General features: G+C 46.7%; 2 protein-coding genes across 4 annotated transcripts in view; both read right to left on the reverse strand.

The window, feature by feature from the left end:
* Positions 1-9,407: 9,407 nt before the first annotated feature.
* On the reverse strand, positions 9,408-12,456 carry LOC146859627 (uncharacterized). Its single transcript, XM_085646662.1, has 2 exons — positions 10,803-12,456; positions 9,408-10,511 (listed from the first exon to the last, which is right to left on the reverse strand). The coding sequence occupies exons 1-2, from the start codon at positions 11,377-11,379 to the stop codon at positions 9,544-9,546; spliced, it is 1,545 nt and encodes a 514-aa protein (XP_085502788.1). The 5' UTR covers positions 11,380-12,456; the 3' UTR covers positions 9,408-9,543.
* Positions 12,457-12,590: 134 nt separating this feature from the next.
* ZNF408 (zinc finger protein 408) overlaps positions 12,591-15,429 on the reverse strand; it is a 130,449-nt gene continuing 127,610 nt past the window's right edge. For all 3 annotated transcript variants that reach the window (XM_085646658.1, XM_085646659.1, XM_085646661.1), the window contains one exon: positions 12,591-14,974. In XM_085646658.1, the coding sequence (XP_085502784.1) occupies positions 12,666-14,974 (2,309 nt within the window). In that variant the 3' untranslated portion in view covers positions 12,591-12,665. The remainder of the gene's footprint in view (positions 14,975-15,429) is intronic.

Raw genomic sequence — 15,429 nt, forward strand, 5'->3', positions numbered from 1 at the left:
TACCCCAACAAGGAGGGACTTCCCCAGAGAACAGGAACTGATCTAGAAAACGAAGTGTATGGATTAGGTAATTTCACGCTTAATCTTATGATCCTAAATGTCGAATCCGAAGCTACTCCAATTTTGCCCGCTATGTCAATATTTCCAGTAAAGGGTGAACTATGTGTAAGGAAAAATGGTTCCATACATATGGGCCATAGTAAATGCACGACTGTAGTAGAGTTTAGTGATCAAGGCAAGTCCACATTTAGAGCTTCCCGCCATTCCTATTACATATGTGGTCAGACGGCATATGTACGTTTGCCTCTAGACTGGGACGGTACTTGCTATATTGGATTCCTTTTGCCACCTGTTTTGTTAGCTCCTCCTGATTATCACAGAAATATTCATTTAGTAAATAGTAGAGTAAGGAGAGATCTCCCAATAGTCGATTACACTGAAACAGCATGGGAAAAATACACAGATTTCAATAAAGGTCTCTTTCCCTATATAGGTACTGTTACTAATAGTAAGCTGATACGTAGATTAACTAGAACCCTTGAAGCAGTAGTGAATGAAACTATTTCCGCTTTAGGCAATTTAACAGAAGAGCAGTCTGCTATGCGGATTGTTGTGCTTCAAAATCGTCTTGTCCTTGACGTCATCCTGGCTGATAGGGGCGGAGCTTGTAGGGTCATCGGATCAAGCTGTTGCATTTTCATACCAGAAAATTCGCCATCTGTATATAAGGCCATAACTCGCCTTCATAAGATTGTAAGCCAGATACACCAGAACCCAGGCACCTGGACTTGGTCCGGTTGGTTTTGGAGTATATTATCTACCTTTGGATGGAAGGTCCTATCTTTCCTAGGTATTGGCCTTCTCATACTATTCAGTTGCTGTCTATGTCTACAATGTGGACCAGCGATCTGTGGTCTGTGTGCCACATTGTGTATTCCACCACCAAGAATTCATTCGTCACGGAAGAAGAAAGAAGAACAAATGATGTTATATGAACAGATCAATGGATTGATGAAGATTGATATCTCTTAACGGGCAAGTAGGGGACAAGGAGGGAATGTGGAAATATGGATTTTTCTGATCAGTTATGTCCCCTATCTTGGACCCCAACGGTTCCATGTATGAATCACAAGTACATGTATGTTCCCTCCAGTTCTAGTTATGAAGACGCAAACACATGTGCGTCCACCGCCAACATGTCCTTTGTCAGATCCGCCATGAATAGGCCGGATATTCCATTCTTAAGTATGAAAGGCCACCGGCTTTATATGGTTCACTTATGCCATTTTACAGTCCAGGCAAGTAGGCCCTGATTCTGTCATCGAACTCTTCTTGCCTTCTGCCTCTGAAAGCTCCAGTCTGAGCCTGCAACTGTGACCATGAACTTTGCCTCATTCTCTGCGCGGCTCACGAAGCCTGACATAAGCCTGCTGCCTGCCAAAACCTGTATTTCACCTTCGAAATTATCTGCTCCGTTCCCTGCCCGATGCATTCCTGTCTAGTAGTTTAAGTAAACATTCTTCCAGCTACCGAGCAAAGGCTCGGCTTCTCTGTCCTCATGCAAGTAATTCATAGCCCTGTTACCATGGAAGGTTTCTGCCCCTTGCATCTCATATAGACACTTAGACGCTTGTGCACGCACACACAGTCAGTATAGAATAGATTTTGTCCAAGAGACTTCCCTTTGTGGATAACATAGTTCTTTAAACATGGGATGTTAGATATGATTTGGGATTAGGTTGACTTGACCCTCCAGACTTCTTGTCTCCACATGTAGAGCTAAATGTCAAGTCCCCTTCACCCCCTAGTTGCACGTCAATCACACGTCATGCTGCTGCGCACGCATCTATGCCAAGTATAATCTTATAGATCCACCTATATATGACATCATAACCAATTATGTTCCTTTTTACTCCTCATTACGCCCATTTTCGGTTACGCAGGTGAATCGCCATCTTCCTTATCAATTGTTACGCCTACCGCATTCGCTTCATTGTATTGTGTGTTCTATAAAAGTCATTTCTTGTCAATAATGTATGTACTTCACTTCCTGAACCTTCGTGGTGACGGAACTTGGAGCAACCGATTATAATCGATCATTGGAATAAAGCCCATTCCGAACCTCTAATACCACGGATTCTGCCTCTTATTTACTGAGCTGTTTTATTATGTTTCTGTACCAAATTAAGTCCCGGTAATTAAATTATTTACCACAATGACCCTGGCCCTGACCGGGTCATTAAAGACCTCCGGCGCATGCTTGATAACCCCTTTAAGCATAGGCAGGATGGAAGTGGCCCTGTGTGTTGTGTCGAAGGTATCTAGGAGGAAGTCCTCTTCCACGGGGTCTGTATGGAGATCCCCTCCGTGGTAGTGTGCAGCCCTATGGAGTAGTTGGTTAAACCCCATTGTGTCTTCCGGGAGGGGGACGGTCTTGAAGGGTAAAGGTCGTCCTGCGAGACGTTAGGGGTGTCTGGAATGTTATAGTCATCCCATGGGTCTGGGGAGCCTGTAGGAGTGGGGTCCCCTGTGGGTTGGTGATGGGGCTCGCCCCCTGTGTCATCGTAGACATCGTCATCATCCTAATCAGGAGAGGGTGTGGGGGAATGATGAGGTGGGGGAGGAGGAGGAGGTGGAGGAGGAGGTGGAGGAGGGGGTGAAGGTATTCTCAAAGGGGAGGTAGCAAAGTCTTTCCTCTTTGGAGGTGGAGCTGGGGCAGGCTTGTCCAGCGGTCTCTTTTTGATGCTGAGCATCAAGTGTCCAGTTTTAGGGTCTTTGACAAGTGTTTTTTGTAGTGGATCAGGCCGAAATAGTTCTTCAGTGAGTGGCCGATCCGTCGGCGCCAAAGGAGTCGGTGCCGTATGTTTTTTAGTCTTGGAGTTGGCATCGGTTTGTTGTTTTGAACTGTGCGGCTTCGAGGTGGATGGTTGTTTCCTCGGCTCCGAGATGACTTTCGGCTTCGAGGTGTGGGTGTCGATGGCTTTGGGTTTTTTGCTTGGCTCCTGGGACAGTGTCGGTACCGAGGAGCTGGTGCTTGTTTTCGGCCGCGAGTGCTTCGGTGTGGAGCTCGGTGCGAAGGAGGAGGCCATTTTCTTTTTCGGTGCCGGTGCGGATGAGTGTTTCTCGGCACCGACGGTAGGCTGGCTTGAGCCCGAGCCGCCAGAAGGCTGGATAGGCTACTTAACCGGGCCCGAAGGCGAGGTGTGGGAAGCAATGTCTTTGGTTGTGCCTAGACCCGAGGGTGTGACCGAAGCCTTTTTCGATGCTGTTGAGGCTATGGGGTGGGGGTGGATGTTAGTACTACGCCCCTCTGTGCCGGAGTGATGTCCTCGACATCTGAGTCGTCGGCTTCGGAGGCGCTGACGAGGCGCCCTTCGGTGTGCTGTTCTTCTGGAGCATCGACGCCTTCTCCGAAGATGTCGTCTGGGATCGCTGTCGACGAGTGTGCCATGGTTTTCCTCGCCCTTCGGTCTCGAATGGTCTTCTTGGAACAGAAGGATTTGCACGCCGGACAGTCTTGAGCCTCGTATTCAGGGGAGAGGCAGAGGTTGCACACCTCAGAGATTGGTGTGGGGAAATTTGGACCCACATCGAGGACACTTCTTGAATGGAGTCCTTTCCATCAGCCAGGACTGGAGCTTAGGTAGGCCCGAAGACCTTCGTCGACGACCGGAATCGAAGACTTCGGACGATGAGAGTCGCGTTGAGTGTGGTGATCGCGATGATCGAAAACAATACCGCGAAAAGGGGAGGATTGAGCGCCCATCAGGAGAACTGGAAACTGTTCGTAACCGGAGCGCGAAGAACACATCCGAGACCGATGGCGGAAAAAAACAATCTGAGGATGAAGTTGAAGCCCATGCGCAATACGATCCGAAGGAGTCGCCGCCTACCTCGTGACTTCCAAAGACTTTCCAAGAGGAAAAACAACTGCAAATATCCGGGCCCAACGCCAGATGGCGATCTATGCACAGTGTGTAATCTGCAGCTCATATGCCTCAAACACATTATTCTCTCACACCATCTCCACTGCGGGTGACTTATACTGCCATATCTACATCTAAGGTGATGGTACTTATTTGGACGTTGGATTCTTTCACAAGCTTTTTTATCCTACTTAACTCCTTTTTAAGTTTCATCTTTGTCAACCCCTGGTAAAATGTAGCATTTGATATATCACTGAACTCAGTGTGTTTTGAGAATTGTGTTTTATAGAATTTTTATTGTTATGTAGGAAAGAGTTGTGGCCCTCCTGATGAAGGCGCTTTTAGTGCCGAAACGCGCGTTGAGAAGATGCATCTTTTAGCCACCTCATATTTGTCCTTGTTTTTCTGTAGTACTGTTTTTCATTATGTTCATGTATTAATGTTTTGTCTATTTTAGACCATTTTTTGGCTTTGTGATATTTGTGTGATTTTGTACCTCACTGAAACTATGTTGCATCAGAATGATGTATTGTTCACAACATTATTTGAACGAAAGTCTTTTAAAAAATGAATAAAATACATTTCCAATATGTTTTAATGTAGCTTAATTATATTCACACTGATTTCTCCTTATCATGTTGTCTGTGTTGATGAGTTGTTGAATTAGTTTAAACCATTTGACTGCCTAGGAATTTTGTTTTCCACTGCCGTCTATTTGTATCTACATGCTTATTCTGCAACAGACTCTGTATATAAGCACCATGGTCTGTGTATTCCATGTACTACCTCAGGCAGCACTTGAGAGTGCTGTGTGGACGTAGTCCCACTCATGATTGATTAATAAACTTGTTATTTGAATTCCAGCTTCAGTGCCAATCTCTATTTTGTTGGTCTATGGACCCGTGGACAGAGAAGGGTGACCCCTGCACCAGTGTGCACACTAAAAGGCACATTTCCACTGCAGGGACATTGGATCGCATAAATCACATTGGAAGATCTACAATTACTCAACTGTTTCAAATTGTATGTCTGGGTACCTGCAATGAATGTTTTGGTATTGATGGTTTGTACACAAACCGTGCAGCTTTGTCATTTGTAGTGGCCAATAATAGGTGGTAAATGCCATGTGGCTATAATGCATTGGCTTTAGTTTTAGGTGTCCACATGACGGCATGAGTTAGGTGATCATCTAAGTTGATACCTCTCTTGTAGGAAAATAAAGGAGGGTCTGCAGAACTGGTTTGGGTCCGTAAAACATTCCAGTTCTTCTGGATTATCTTGCTGAATTTGTTACTAGCTAAGCAGAAAGTAGATACAAAAGGTATGCGTTTATTCATAGTTCTAGTCCTGGGTATGAGAAGTGTTTCTCTAGGACAATACCAAGGTCGTTTGAGCGAGCGTGATAGTGACCGTCTTGAATAGCCTCGAGCGATCAATTTACAGCTACTTCCCTGAAGTAATTCTTCCTCAACTTGCAATTTCTGCAGATTTGCATGAACTGTCCATAGGGTAATGCATCTCGGAGGCCCTTAGGATGATTGGTAGTGTACAGAAGCAATGTATTGCGTTCCATAAATTTAGGTTTCCTAAAGAGGGATGTTCGCTATGTTTCCATCCTCGATTTGCAGAGACAGGTTCAAAAAGGGAGATTATTGCTTTTGGCTTCATGAGTGAACACAAGATGGGGTTGGTCAGTGTTGAGCCAGTTGACAAATAATTCCAGTAAGTCTTTCCCAAACTTCCTTATGAGTAACACGCCATCTATGTAATTCCACCAAAATGAGATTTGGTCATAGAAAGGGTTGTCCTGTGAGAGAATGATATTTTTCTCTAGATTGTCCACATACAAAATGGCAAAATTAGGGGCAAAGCAAGCGCCCATTGATACTCCTTTCTTTTGGAGATAGACGGTATCCGTGTATAAAAAGTAATTATGATGAAGAGCTATTTGTAGTAGTTACAGTATGAACTCTGTAGGGATGTGCATGGGTAATGGTCTAGTTTTCAGGAGGTCCCTTATAATATGCATGCCTTCTATCTGAGGGATATTGGTGTAAAGAGACTATGTCCAATCCAACCAAAAGCTCTGTGGTGGAGTCGAACTGTGTCTTTAACTTGGCAAATCAAATCCTTACTGTCACAAATAAAAGTATTTGTGAAACGGCACAAATGTCTTGATTATAGATTCAATATATTTGCCAGTAGTTCAAGGACCAATCCACACCCAGAAACAATGGGCCTTCCAGGAGGGTTTGTGAGTCTTTGTGTATTTTGGGGAGGATGTACAGAACCGGGGTGCGTGGCCACTTGTTATTCAAGAACAGATATTCTTTTCTCGAGATGATATCCTGTTCCGAGGCCCGGTTGGCGACTTGGGCAATTTGAATCTGAATTCCAGTAACGGGTCAGAAAGTAACTGACAATAATGGCCCGTGTTGGACAATTGTCTTTCAATTTCTATACTGTCTTTTAAGGAATCCATATGAACTATTCCTCCATCCTTGTCCTTGGATTTAAGAACCAGATTCTTGTCAGTTTTTAGAGGTTCCAGAGCTTGTTTCTCTGAGAGTGGCAAATTGTAAGGAGCAAATTCAAAGTTTTGTTCCAATTGTGAAATTTCTTGTAGGGCCAGTCTTTCAAAAGCCAATATTTCAGGCAGCGTAGAATTGGAAGGAGGGTCGAAGGTGGCTTTTTGATCTCGGGTCCCGATGACGACCCCAAGTCATGAAGGACGAAAAGCCGTCGACTTGTATCAGCCTAACTGGGATTTTTAATTATGTCATGCTCCTTTAAATGTTCATGCATAATATTCTTTTCAAGTATTTCCCAAAGAAAAATGCTGGTTATTTCTTAAGTGTTTCACTTGCACCGTTAACACTTTTTTCACAAGCATAATGTGTTCACGCTGCACCTTAGTACACAATTTTAAAAGCACTGTTGATGCTGCTTCTTATTCCTTGTGAAGTGTATACTGATACCTTTCTTTTCTTTTGTTAATGCAATTGCGCTGACATTTAAAAGTGGGACTATGTGTTTTTGTGTAATTAATTTGGTTTCTAAATTGTAGATTTTCATAGACTCTCATTGAAACATTGCTGTATGACATTAAACTGTGCTCAGTGCCATGGAGAACATGGCCATGCCCCTGCAGCAACAGGCAGACATTTGAACAAATATTTTTATTTCTATGTATGGCCCAATGTTGTGTAGCGCGCGCACACGCACACACACGCACACACACACACACACGCACGCACACACACACACACACGCACACAGTACTTGTACTGAAATATGTGCAGACAATTACACATTCACAGTCTGATAGTCAAAGAGTTATCGACTTATGATTTGTTTAGCAGACTTCAACTGGCAAATTTCATGGGATTGTAGATTTTGACTTTGAACCATTGTGCCACTTTAACTGTATTTTTGTAGTGCTTTTCTTAAGTATTTACAGGTTTTGCACTATCTGAACTACAACTTTACTTTACCTGTGTTTTTTCAGTGAATAGTTGTGAAAAGAAAAAAAAGAAAAAAGAAAATGCATTACCATTCGATTAAAGGGCCCAGCCCTTTATCCATTCCATAGCAAGCTAGCCTATGACAAGGCCCTGCAACTAATCGCCCATAATTCCAGAACAGACAGTGCAAAGCCTTTGGCTGTATACCTTTGGTTTAGAAGCATGGCCTGACTGCAGTGAGCCCAACTCCCTATCTGTCCCAATACTTGCACACATGGACTGGCCAGAGGCCCTGTGCCTATCCGCCCAAGAGTACCATTGATTGGATGCAGGACTTGGTCTGTAGCCAGGGTCTAAGGCCATCCACCCAGGCCTCAAACCAGGCCCCATGTACCAAATTATAAGCTTGATGACTGAATCCTGCTTTTTTGCAAATTCACTGAAAGTCACACATTTAGGGCCATATGTAGGTAGCTAAATACCGGTCGGTAACGGCCGAAATTCGGTAAATATGCCGTTACCGACCGGTATTTAGTCAAGTGAGATGTAGGAGGCCAAAAACCAGTTTTCGTTAAATATGAAGCGGTAAATACCGATTCATATTTACCGAATACAGATTTACCGAATCGGTAAATATGAAGTGGTAAATATGAAGTGGCGAATATGAAGTGGTAAATATGAAGTGGTAAAACTGAAAAAGACATGTAGGTAAATTCGGTAATTAAGAAATCCATAAAATTCGGTAATTAAGAGTCGGTAATTAACACGGATTGAAAGCAGGTGGTAAGCATCAACAGTGCATATAAGCAATCCCAAAATGCAACAGCGTGGACAACATGGCCGCTCTGTATGTCATTGCAAGGCGCCTACGTCTACAGGCAGCAGGTCTGAGGATTTGGAGACGGGAGGAACGCATTTACAGACAGCGCATCACACTATTCCAACTGACTGAGGATGAGATACATGAAAGGTACAGGCTACACCCCCAAACCATCATGGACCTGATCAGGGACCTGCACCCACTCCTGGACCAGCCAACAAGAAGGGCGCATGCCATACCACCACATGTGCAGGTGCTCTGCAGCCTACATCTACTGGCATCTGGCAGTTACCAGGGGGTGATAGCTGCGGTGGGCGGTGTATCCCAGAGTTGCCTGTCCCGTTTCTTCAGGAAGTTCCTGGATGCCATGATGCAGAGAATGCACCACTACATCAGCTTCCCAAACACACAGGCTGAACTGCAGAAAACTAAAACTGACTTTTATCACAAGGCACAGTTCCCCCATGTCATTGGCTGTATTGATGGCACACACATCCCAATCTGCCCACCAGCTGCCACTGAGCACATCTACAGGAACAGAAAGTCCACCCACTCCATCAATGTGCAGGTAATCTGCGATGCAGGGAACATCATCACTGATATTGTAGCGAAGTTTCCTGGGAGCACCCACGACTCCTACATCTTCCAGAACAGTGGGATCTACACACGACTGCTTGCTGGAGAATTTGGAGACGGATACCTGCTAGGTAAGTAACAGTGACGCCCCATGAGACTTGCAAATCATAGTGTATTGAGACATGTGACTGATGGTTCACTTTCACTCACCTAGGCGACAGTGCATATGCCGTGCGGTCATTCATCCTCACTCCCTACCTACACCCATCAACCCAGAGTGAGAGACGATATAACGTGGCACACAAATCTACACGCAACGTGGTGGAGCGCACGTTTGGACTATTGAAAAGCAGGTTCCGCTGCCTCCACAAAAGCGGAGGCGCACGCCAGTACACACCCATCATCTGTTGCAAGATCATTGCCACTTGTGCAATGCTGCACAACCTTGCCACAAAGAGAGGTACAGAGGTGGAACTAACAGATTTTGAGGACAATGATGATGATTCAGGTCAGCCAGAGGACAACGCTGCTGGAGTGCCAACAGCAACAGATGGGAGAGAGAGACGGGCAGAGATCACATGCAACTATTTCTGAGTAAGTAAGGGGACACAGCCAGTTGTTGTATGTCATGACGTAGTTTAATAATGCGGCACTACGCCACGAAACCAAGATTATGCCATTCTGGCAACATTGCGTATTGACAAGTTTGAAGTCCAGGGTTACGTCACCCAATTGTCTTTTGCTACGCGGTGCAGCATCAATGTTTGCGGCCACGCGCTACATTGTGGGATGGCACGGATTCAGCCTCCTCACTGGTGCCAGCCCCATGCCGCCTGCTGCTCCTGCGTGTTTCTGGGACCGGGGGTGTTATGCTGCTCCTGCTGCTGGTGTCGATGCTTTCAGCAGCATCCCCTGCACCACTTGTGGCCGCCTGACTGGTCAAAAGCACCTCCAGGGCACTGGTGACCTGCACCATCCCCCTAGTAACGTCGCTGCTGCAGTGTGTCAGGCCCTCCTGCATGTTCACTGAGCGCCGGCAGAGTAGTGAAGTTGCAGTTGCCATGCGGTTGAGTGCCCTGGTGTGCCTGTCTCCCCTCTGCCGTTCCCGGCGCCTTGCAGCTCTATCTGCATCTAACTTGCTGCACAACAGCTGCATGGACTGTGACACGTCCCGCAGGCCCGCTGCCATGTCAGTAATCCCCGCCGCCATTGCGCTGATGTTCCTGTCCATGTTTTTGAATGTGGTTCTCAGTCCCTGCACATGCCGCTGAACTGACATGACTGCCTTTGTTTGTAGGCGCTGCTGCTTGAGCATGTTGCCCTCGAGTCCCGCAAAGACCCCATGGCTGTCACCGTCTGCTGGTGGACTCTGAACCCGCGACCTGCGGCGCCGTCTTGCACCCGTGTGTGCTCCCTGTGAGGTGGAGGGCACAGTGGCATAGCTCCCATCCTGGGGCATTGTGTTAGGCTCCGGGCCCCTGCTGTCGTCGGATGAGGTCTCTAACGCTGCCAACCTGCCAGCAGCACGCCTCCTCGGCATCACAATTGCAAGTGGTGATGTGGGCGGTGACTCATGCATGAGTGGTGATGTGGGCTGTGGTGGTGGTGATGCAGGCTGTGGTAGTGGTGATGCTGGCTGTGCAGTACTCGTGCTGGCCAGAGCTGACCTGTCTTGCCGGTGTGCCCTCTCTCCTGTACCATGTGCAGTCCTGCGCGATGTTACATCTGTGGACAGAAATGCAACATCAGCTCAGTGTACCTGAAGGGCTGCATTGCAAGCAGCACAATAAATTCATGTAACACTCTCACATTGTCCTCTGCCTGCTTTTGGCTAATGTGTGTACCATGCATTGGTGTCCTGTGCTATTCACTTCATGGTTGGGGGTTCCCTGACTACATCTCCCATAATGCATTGCCTGTCTGCACTAACACATGGACTGGAGTGGGATACTCATTTCACAATGGGGGATGTGGGATAGGGGTAGGAGGGGCTACATTGCTGTGCATTCGTCTTACCTTGTTGGGTGGCGGCTCTGGCAGAGCTGTCGGCATCTCCATGCCCCACGACGCTCTCATGCTCTATTGTGGCCTCCACCAGCTCCTCCAGTTCGGTGAGGGCAGGTGCCCTGTTGATTCCACCTCCAGTCTGGCTGGCCTCCTTCTGGATTTCCCCCATCATCCTCTTTGTCACAATCCTCAGGTCGTACCAGCGCTTTTTGAGTACCTCAATGTCGATGTGGGTCACTCCCACAGCATTGACCTGCGCCTGGATACCCAGCCATATAGTGCGCTTCTCAGACTCCGGCACTTGCAGGGACTGCCTCCCAAACAGCTTCTGGTGCTGCTTCACCACCTCCTCCACTAGCACCTGGAGTTCCTTGGGGCTGAATTTCATCTTCCTCCTCCTTTCCCCTCCATCTCTCTGTGTCCTCTGGCTGGACATGATGATTTTGAGCTGCACAAACAGGCACTGGCTCCCTGCCTCTCCTCTGCACTCCAAGCCTCTCCAGAGTCTGTTGATTGTGTGCACCTGCCTGGGTGTGGCCACTTCCTGGTTGGGTGGGGTGTGGTTGCACAGGATTGGCTGTTTCATCCAGTCATGTGATTTTCTTTTCCCGATTCGGTAAATACCGATTCGGTATTTACCGATTCGGTAAATACCACCGCGGTATTTACCAATTCGGTAAATTCCGATTCTTGAATACCGAATGTTACCGATTCGGTAAATATTACCGAATTATTACCTACATATAACTTACCGATTCTTAAATACCGATTCGGTACGGTTCGGTATTTAAGAATCGGTAAATTTTATTTACCTACATGAGGCCTTTAGAGTCCCTTCCTGAAGTCAAATTGGTGGAATGTGCTTTTTGAGTTTGGGAGATTGCCAACCACTCATTTTCTTAAAAGTTTCGGGGTACTTCTTTACCACTATTTGTGGTCTAGAACTGGTCATTGCGCCTCCCATTTTCTTTGCGAATTTCTTTTCCACAACGTACAACTTGCAAGTTTGGGAAAATTCACAAATTCCAACATGGCAAAAAACAACATATCTCTTGAAAAATTCACGTGATTGACAGAACTAGTGACTTTTTAGCTACAGTGTTTAACCGTCAAAGTACTTCTACATGTTAAATCTTTGCTGCTTGCTCGACCATCTTCAAATTGCAAGACCTTGAAATCTACTGTATGGGTTTACATCAAACTACATGAACACATTTGGAGTAAAGTTCTACTTTTAAGGCAAGCTTGGCTTATACCCGATCACTGTTTTTTGCTGTATCTCACTGCAACATTTTCACTTGAAACTAAAATCAGAAATGCATGTTTTGACTTCATACGTTTTTCCCCTAACAGGTATCTGAAATTAACTTGGCCAGCCAAACTTAGCCAGTTTTGTTAGGAGTGTTTCAAATTCCATGCTAATTCTGTAAAGGATAACAAAAAAAAAATGCATTTTGATGAAAAGGGTGGCTGAATTGTAACAAAGGATTTGGTATTGCCAATTCCATATATGGAGATTCAATTGATCTTATAGTTGGGGCCTTGGATGTTAAGCTTATCACATGAATGTGCCATTGTCACATTGTCGGCTCTGTCAAAACACAGCTCTGGAGAGGCTCATCTGTGCTGCTGCACATCTACTGTGAATTATATCATTGAGTTTGTTTAGTGCAAGTGCTGCTTGAGAAATTAGGTTTCACGTCACTGCGGCAAATCTTGCCTTCCCAAGGAGGGATCCCAAATCCAACCTATTGGTCTGAATTTCCCAGTTTAAGAGTAACAATGAGGACCTAAGAGTCTAAAAATAACTCTTTATACATGAAATGTGGAATGGGACAATTTCTCCAGGGAAATTGGAGGGAGAAGAGGGTGTCAGCTGCCTGACTGCACCTCCACTTCCTCTGCAACACTGGTGAAGCTCATACTGTCCTGGATAATCACCACATTACCATGGGACTCTTCACTCTGCAGAACAAGGCACTTTCCATTGTGTTCGGAGGTGGCGATCTTCAGGATGTTGGTCACCTGGACATGTTCTGTGGACTCGTTGATCTCAGACTGACCGAGGAATGGCTGAACCAGGCATCGTGGAGGGCTCGTGAGAGGGAGACTGCAGACAATGTCTGGACTAGCTGATTTTTCCAAACATCCCTTCTCCCTTGTCACTGGTTTTAGGGTGATGGTGGAGGCTTTTCTGAGGTTCATGATCCCTTGCTCTTCACTAGTCCTTGGTTTCTTTGAGGGAGCAGAGTGCACAGTACAGTTGCTCTCCACAGATGCTGTAGGCACAGCCACTCCAATGGCTTTGTGGGTGACCTGATGCCGCTTCAGGTTGTGCAGCAATGTGTACCCCATGCCACATGTGTCACATTTGTATGGTTTCTCATCCAAGTGTGATTTCTGGTGCCGTCGGAGTTTGGTGGCTAGTGTGTATGACTTTCCACACTGCTCACACTTAAAGGGCCGTTCCCCAGTGTTGAAGCGTTCATGAGCGCGCAGGGTTTGGGGATCCATCAATTCCTTCTCCTTCGCCACTGGTTTTAGGGTGATGGTGGAGGATTTCCTGAGGTTCATGATCTCTTGCTGTTCGCTGGTCCTTGGCTTCTTTGAAGAAGCAGAGAGAAGAGTACAGTTGCTCTCCACAGATGCTGTAGGCACAGCCACTCCAATGGCTTTGTGGGTGACCTGATGCCGCTTCAGGCTGTGCAGCAATGTGTACCCCATGCCACACGTGTCACATTTGTATGGTTTCTCATCCAAGTGTGATTTCTGGTGCCGTCGGAGTTTGGTGGCTAGTGTGTATGACTTTCCACACTGCTCACACTGAAAGGGCCGCTCCCCAGTGTGCAAGCGTTCATGGGCCCTTAGGGTGTGGGGATCCTTCAGTTCCTTCCCACAGATGGTGCACGGGTGGCCTTCACCTGTGTGCAAGATCATGTGCCGCCTCAGCTCTGGTTTCTGAGGGAAGGCATCACCGCAGAAGTTGCATTTGTAGGGCTTCTCCCCAGTATGAAGCCGCATATGCCCCCTCAGGTTCCCCATCTGACGGAAGTTCTTGCTGCAGACGGGGCAGGCATAAGGCTTCTCCCCAGTGTGCAGCCGCATGTGGTTGTTCAGCGAGCCTGGATTGGCCAGGTCTCGCTCACATATGCTACACTTGTAAATCTTAACGTTTTCTTGGTTCAACTGCTTGCCCTGGTGGGTCTTCCGGTGGATGCGGAGTGCTGGCCGGCGGGTAAAGGCCTTGCCACACATCTCACACTGGAATGGGCGTTGGCCAGTGTGCAACACCTCATGCTCCTTCAGGTCTCGTTTGGTCCCATAGGTCTTGTCACACTGTGTGCACTTATATGGCCGGACACCGCGATGGGCTAGAACATGGGCTTTAAAGCTTTCCTCTGAGCTGTAGCTCTTGCCACACTCCGTGCAAAGGAATGGCTTTTGGCCACTGTGGATATAGCGGTGCTTTTTTAGGTGGCAAAGTTGGATGAAGGCTTTGCCACACTCTTGACAGCTGTACCTCCGCTGGTCAGTGTTGGCAGGTTTTTCCTCATGGTAAACCTTGGTAACATGTGGAGTCTCAATGGCCAGCTCAGTTTGATGGAATGCTCCGTCACTCTTTGAGCTTCGAGTCTGTTTTTGGTGGTGGCATTTATCGTCCACTCTGGAGTCGAGATCAGAAACCACTGCTTTGCTGCATACTTCAGCGCACTCACTTAGAGAAACATGATTTCTTTCACTGTGCAGGCTCAGCTTGGGACTTTCTTCATGCTGCCACTGCACATGGCTCTCTGGAGTGGTTTTAGGTTGACCTGATGGGAGCTGGCATGCTGACTTGACACCATTCTGCAGACTGGCACCGATACAATCTTGGAATCTGTTCTTTGGTGCTTCGAGCTCAGGGCCTGCCCCTCCCACCTCACCCTGCACCACTGAATCCCTTTGACTCATTGTTGCTGCATCGTGCTTCTGCAGGGCTGGAGTGCTACTGCTTGTCGGTCTCTCTTCTATGTGGGCATGTCTTAAAGGCTTGCTGTCCTGTTCCATCTCGATTGTACCCTGAAGGTTCTCCAGTGGCAGCCACTGGGGGCGTTTTTCCATTCTCCCATCATCATAAGAAGTCGCAAGTGCAGCTTCTGTCTTTGTGTGACCACCACTCCTTGCCCTGCCAGCAGGGGGTGCTGTTGAGACAAAGAACCAGCATGAGTATTACAACAAAAAACATCTTCCAGCATTCACTTTTCTTCCTGAATACAATACAGATATCAAAACACATGAAAGCACTCCAAGAGAGACAAAAACTATGAGATGCAAGACCTCAGCCCCAGTGGACATCAGGGATGGAACGAGTCACAATGCAGATACTGCCACTTATCAGAAGTTGGAACCAATTAAAAGGCAATTCTGCCTGTATCCCAAGTATCTCCAGTGCAACATTAAGTTCCTGTAATTGCGTAGAAGCCATAATATAACAAATATCACATCCCAGAAACAAAATGAAACCTACAGATATAGTGCAACAAAAGTGCAATTTGCAGTGGGCATACTACAAACAAAATCAAGGCTCAAAGAGTAAAGCAAGTCGTTGTCTGAAACAATTCAACAGCATGAACATCTACATCTGCTACGACATTGT

This window comes from Triturus cristatus, chromosome 3_1 (assembly GCF_964204655.1).
Source record: "Triturus cristatus chromosome 3_1, aTriCri1.1, whole genome shotgun sequence".
NCBI lineage: Eukaryota > Metazoa > Chordata > Amphibia > Caudata > Salamandridae > Triturus > Triturus cristatus.

Bases quoted from the DNA above. Each gene is read 5' to 3' on its own strand.
- LOC146859627 (XM_085646662.1), bottom strand. From the start codon at position 11,379: ATGAAACAGCCAATCCTGTGCAACCACACCCCACCCAACCAGGAAGTG. The intron at 10,512-10,802 runs GTAAGACGAATG...TTCTGTCCACAG, and splicing joins CAGAGCCGCCACCCAACAAG to ATGTAACATCGCGCAGGACT.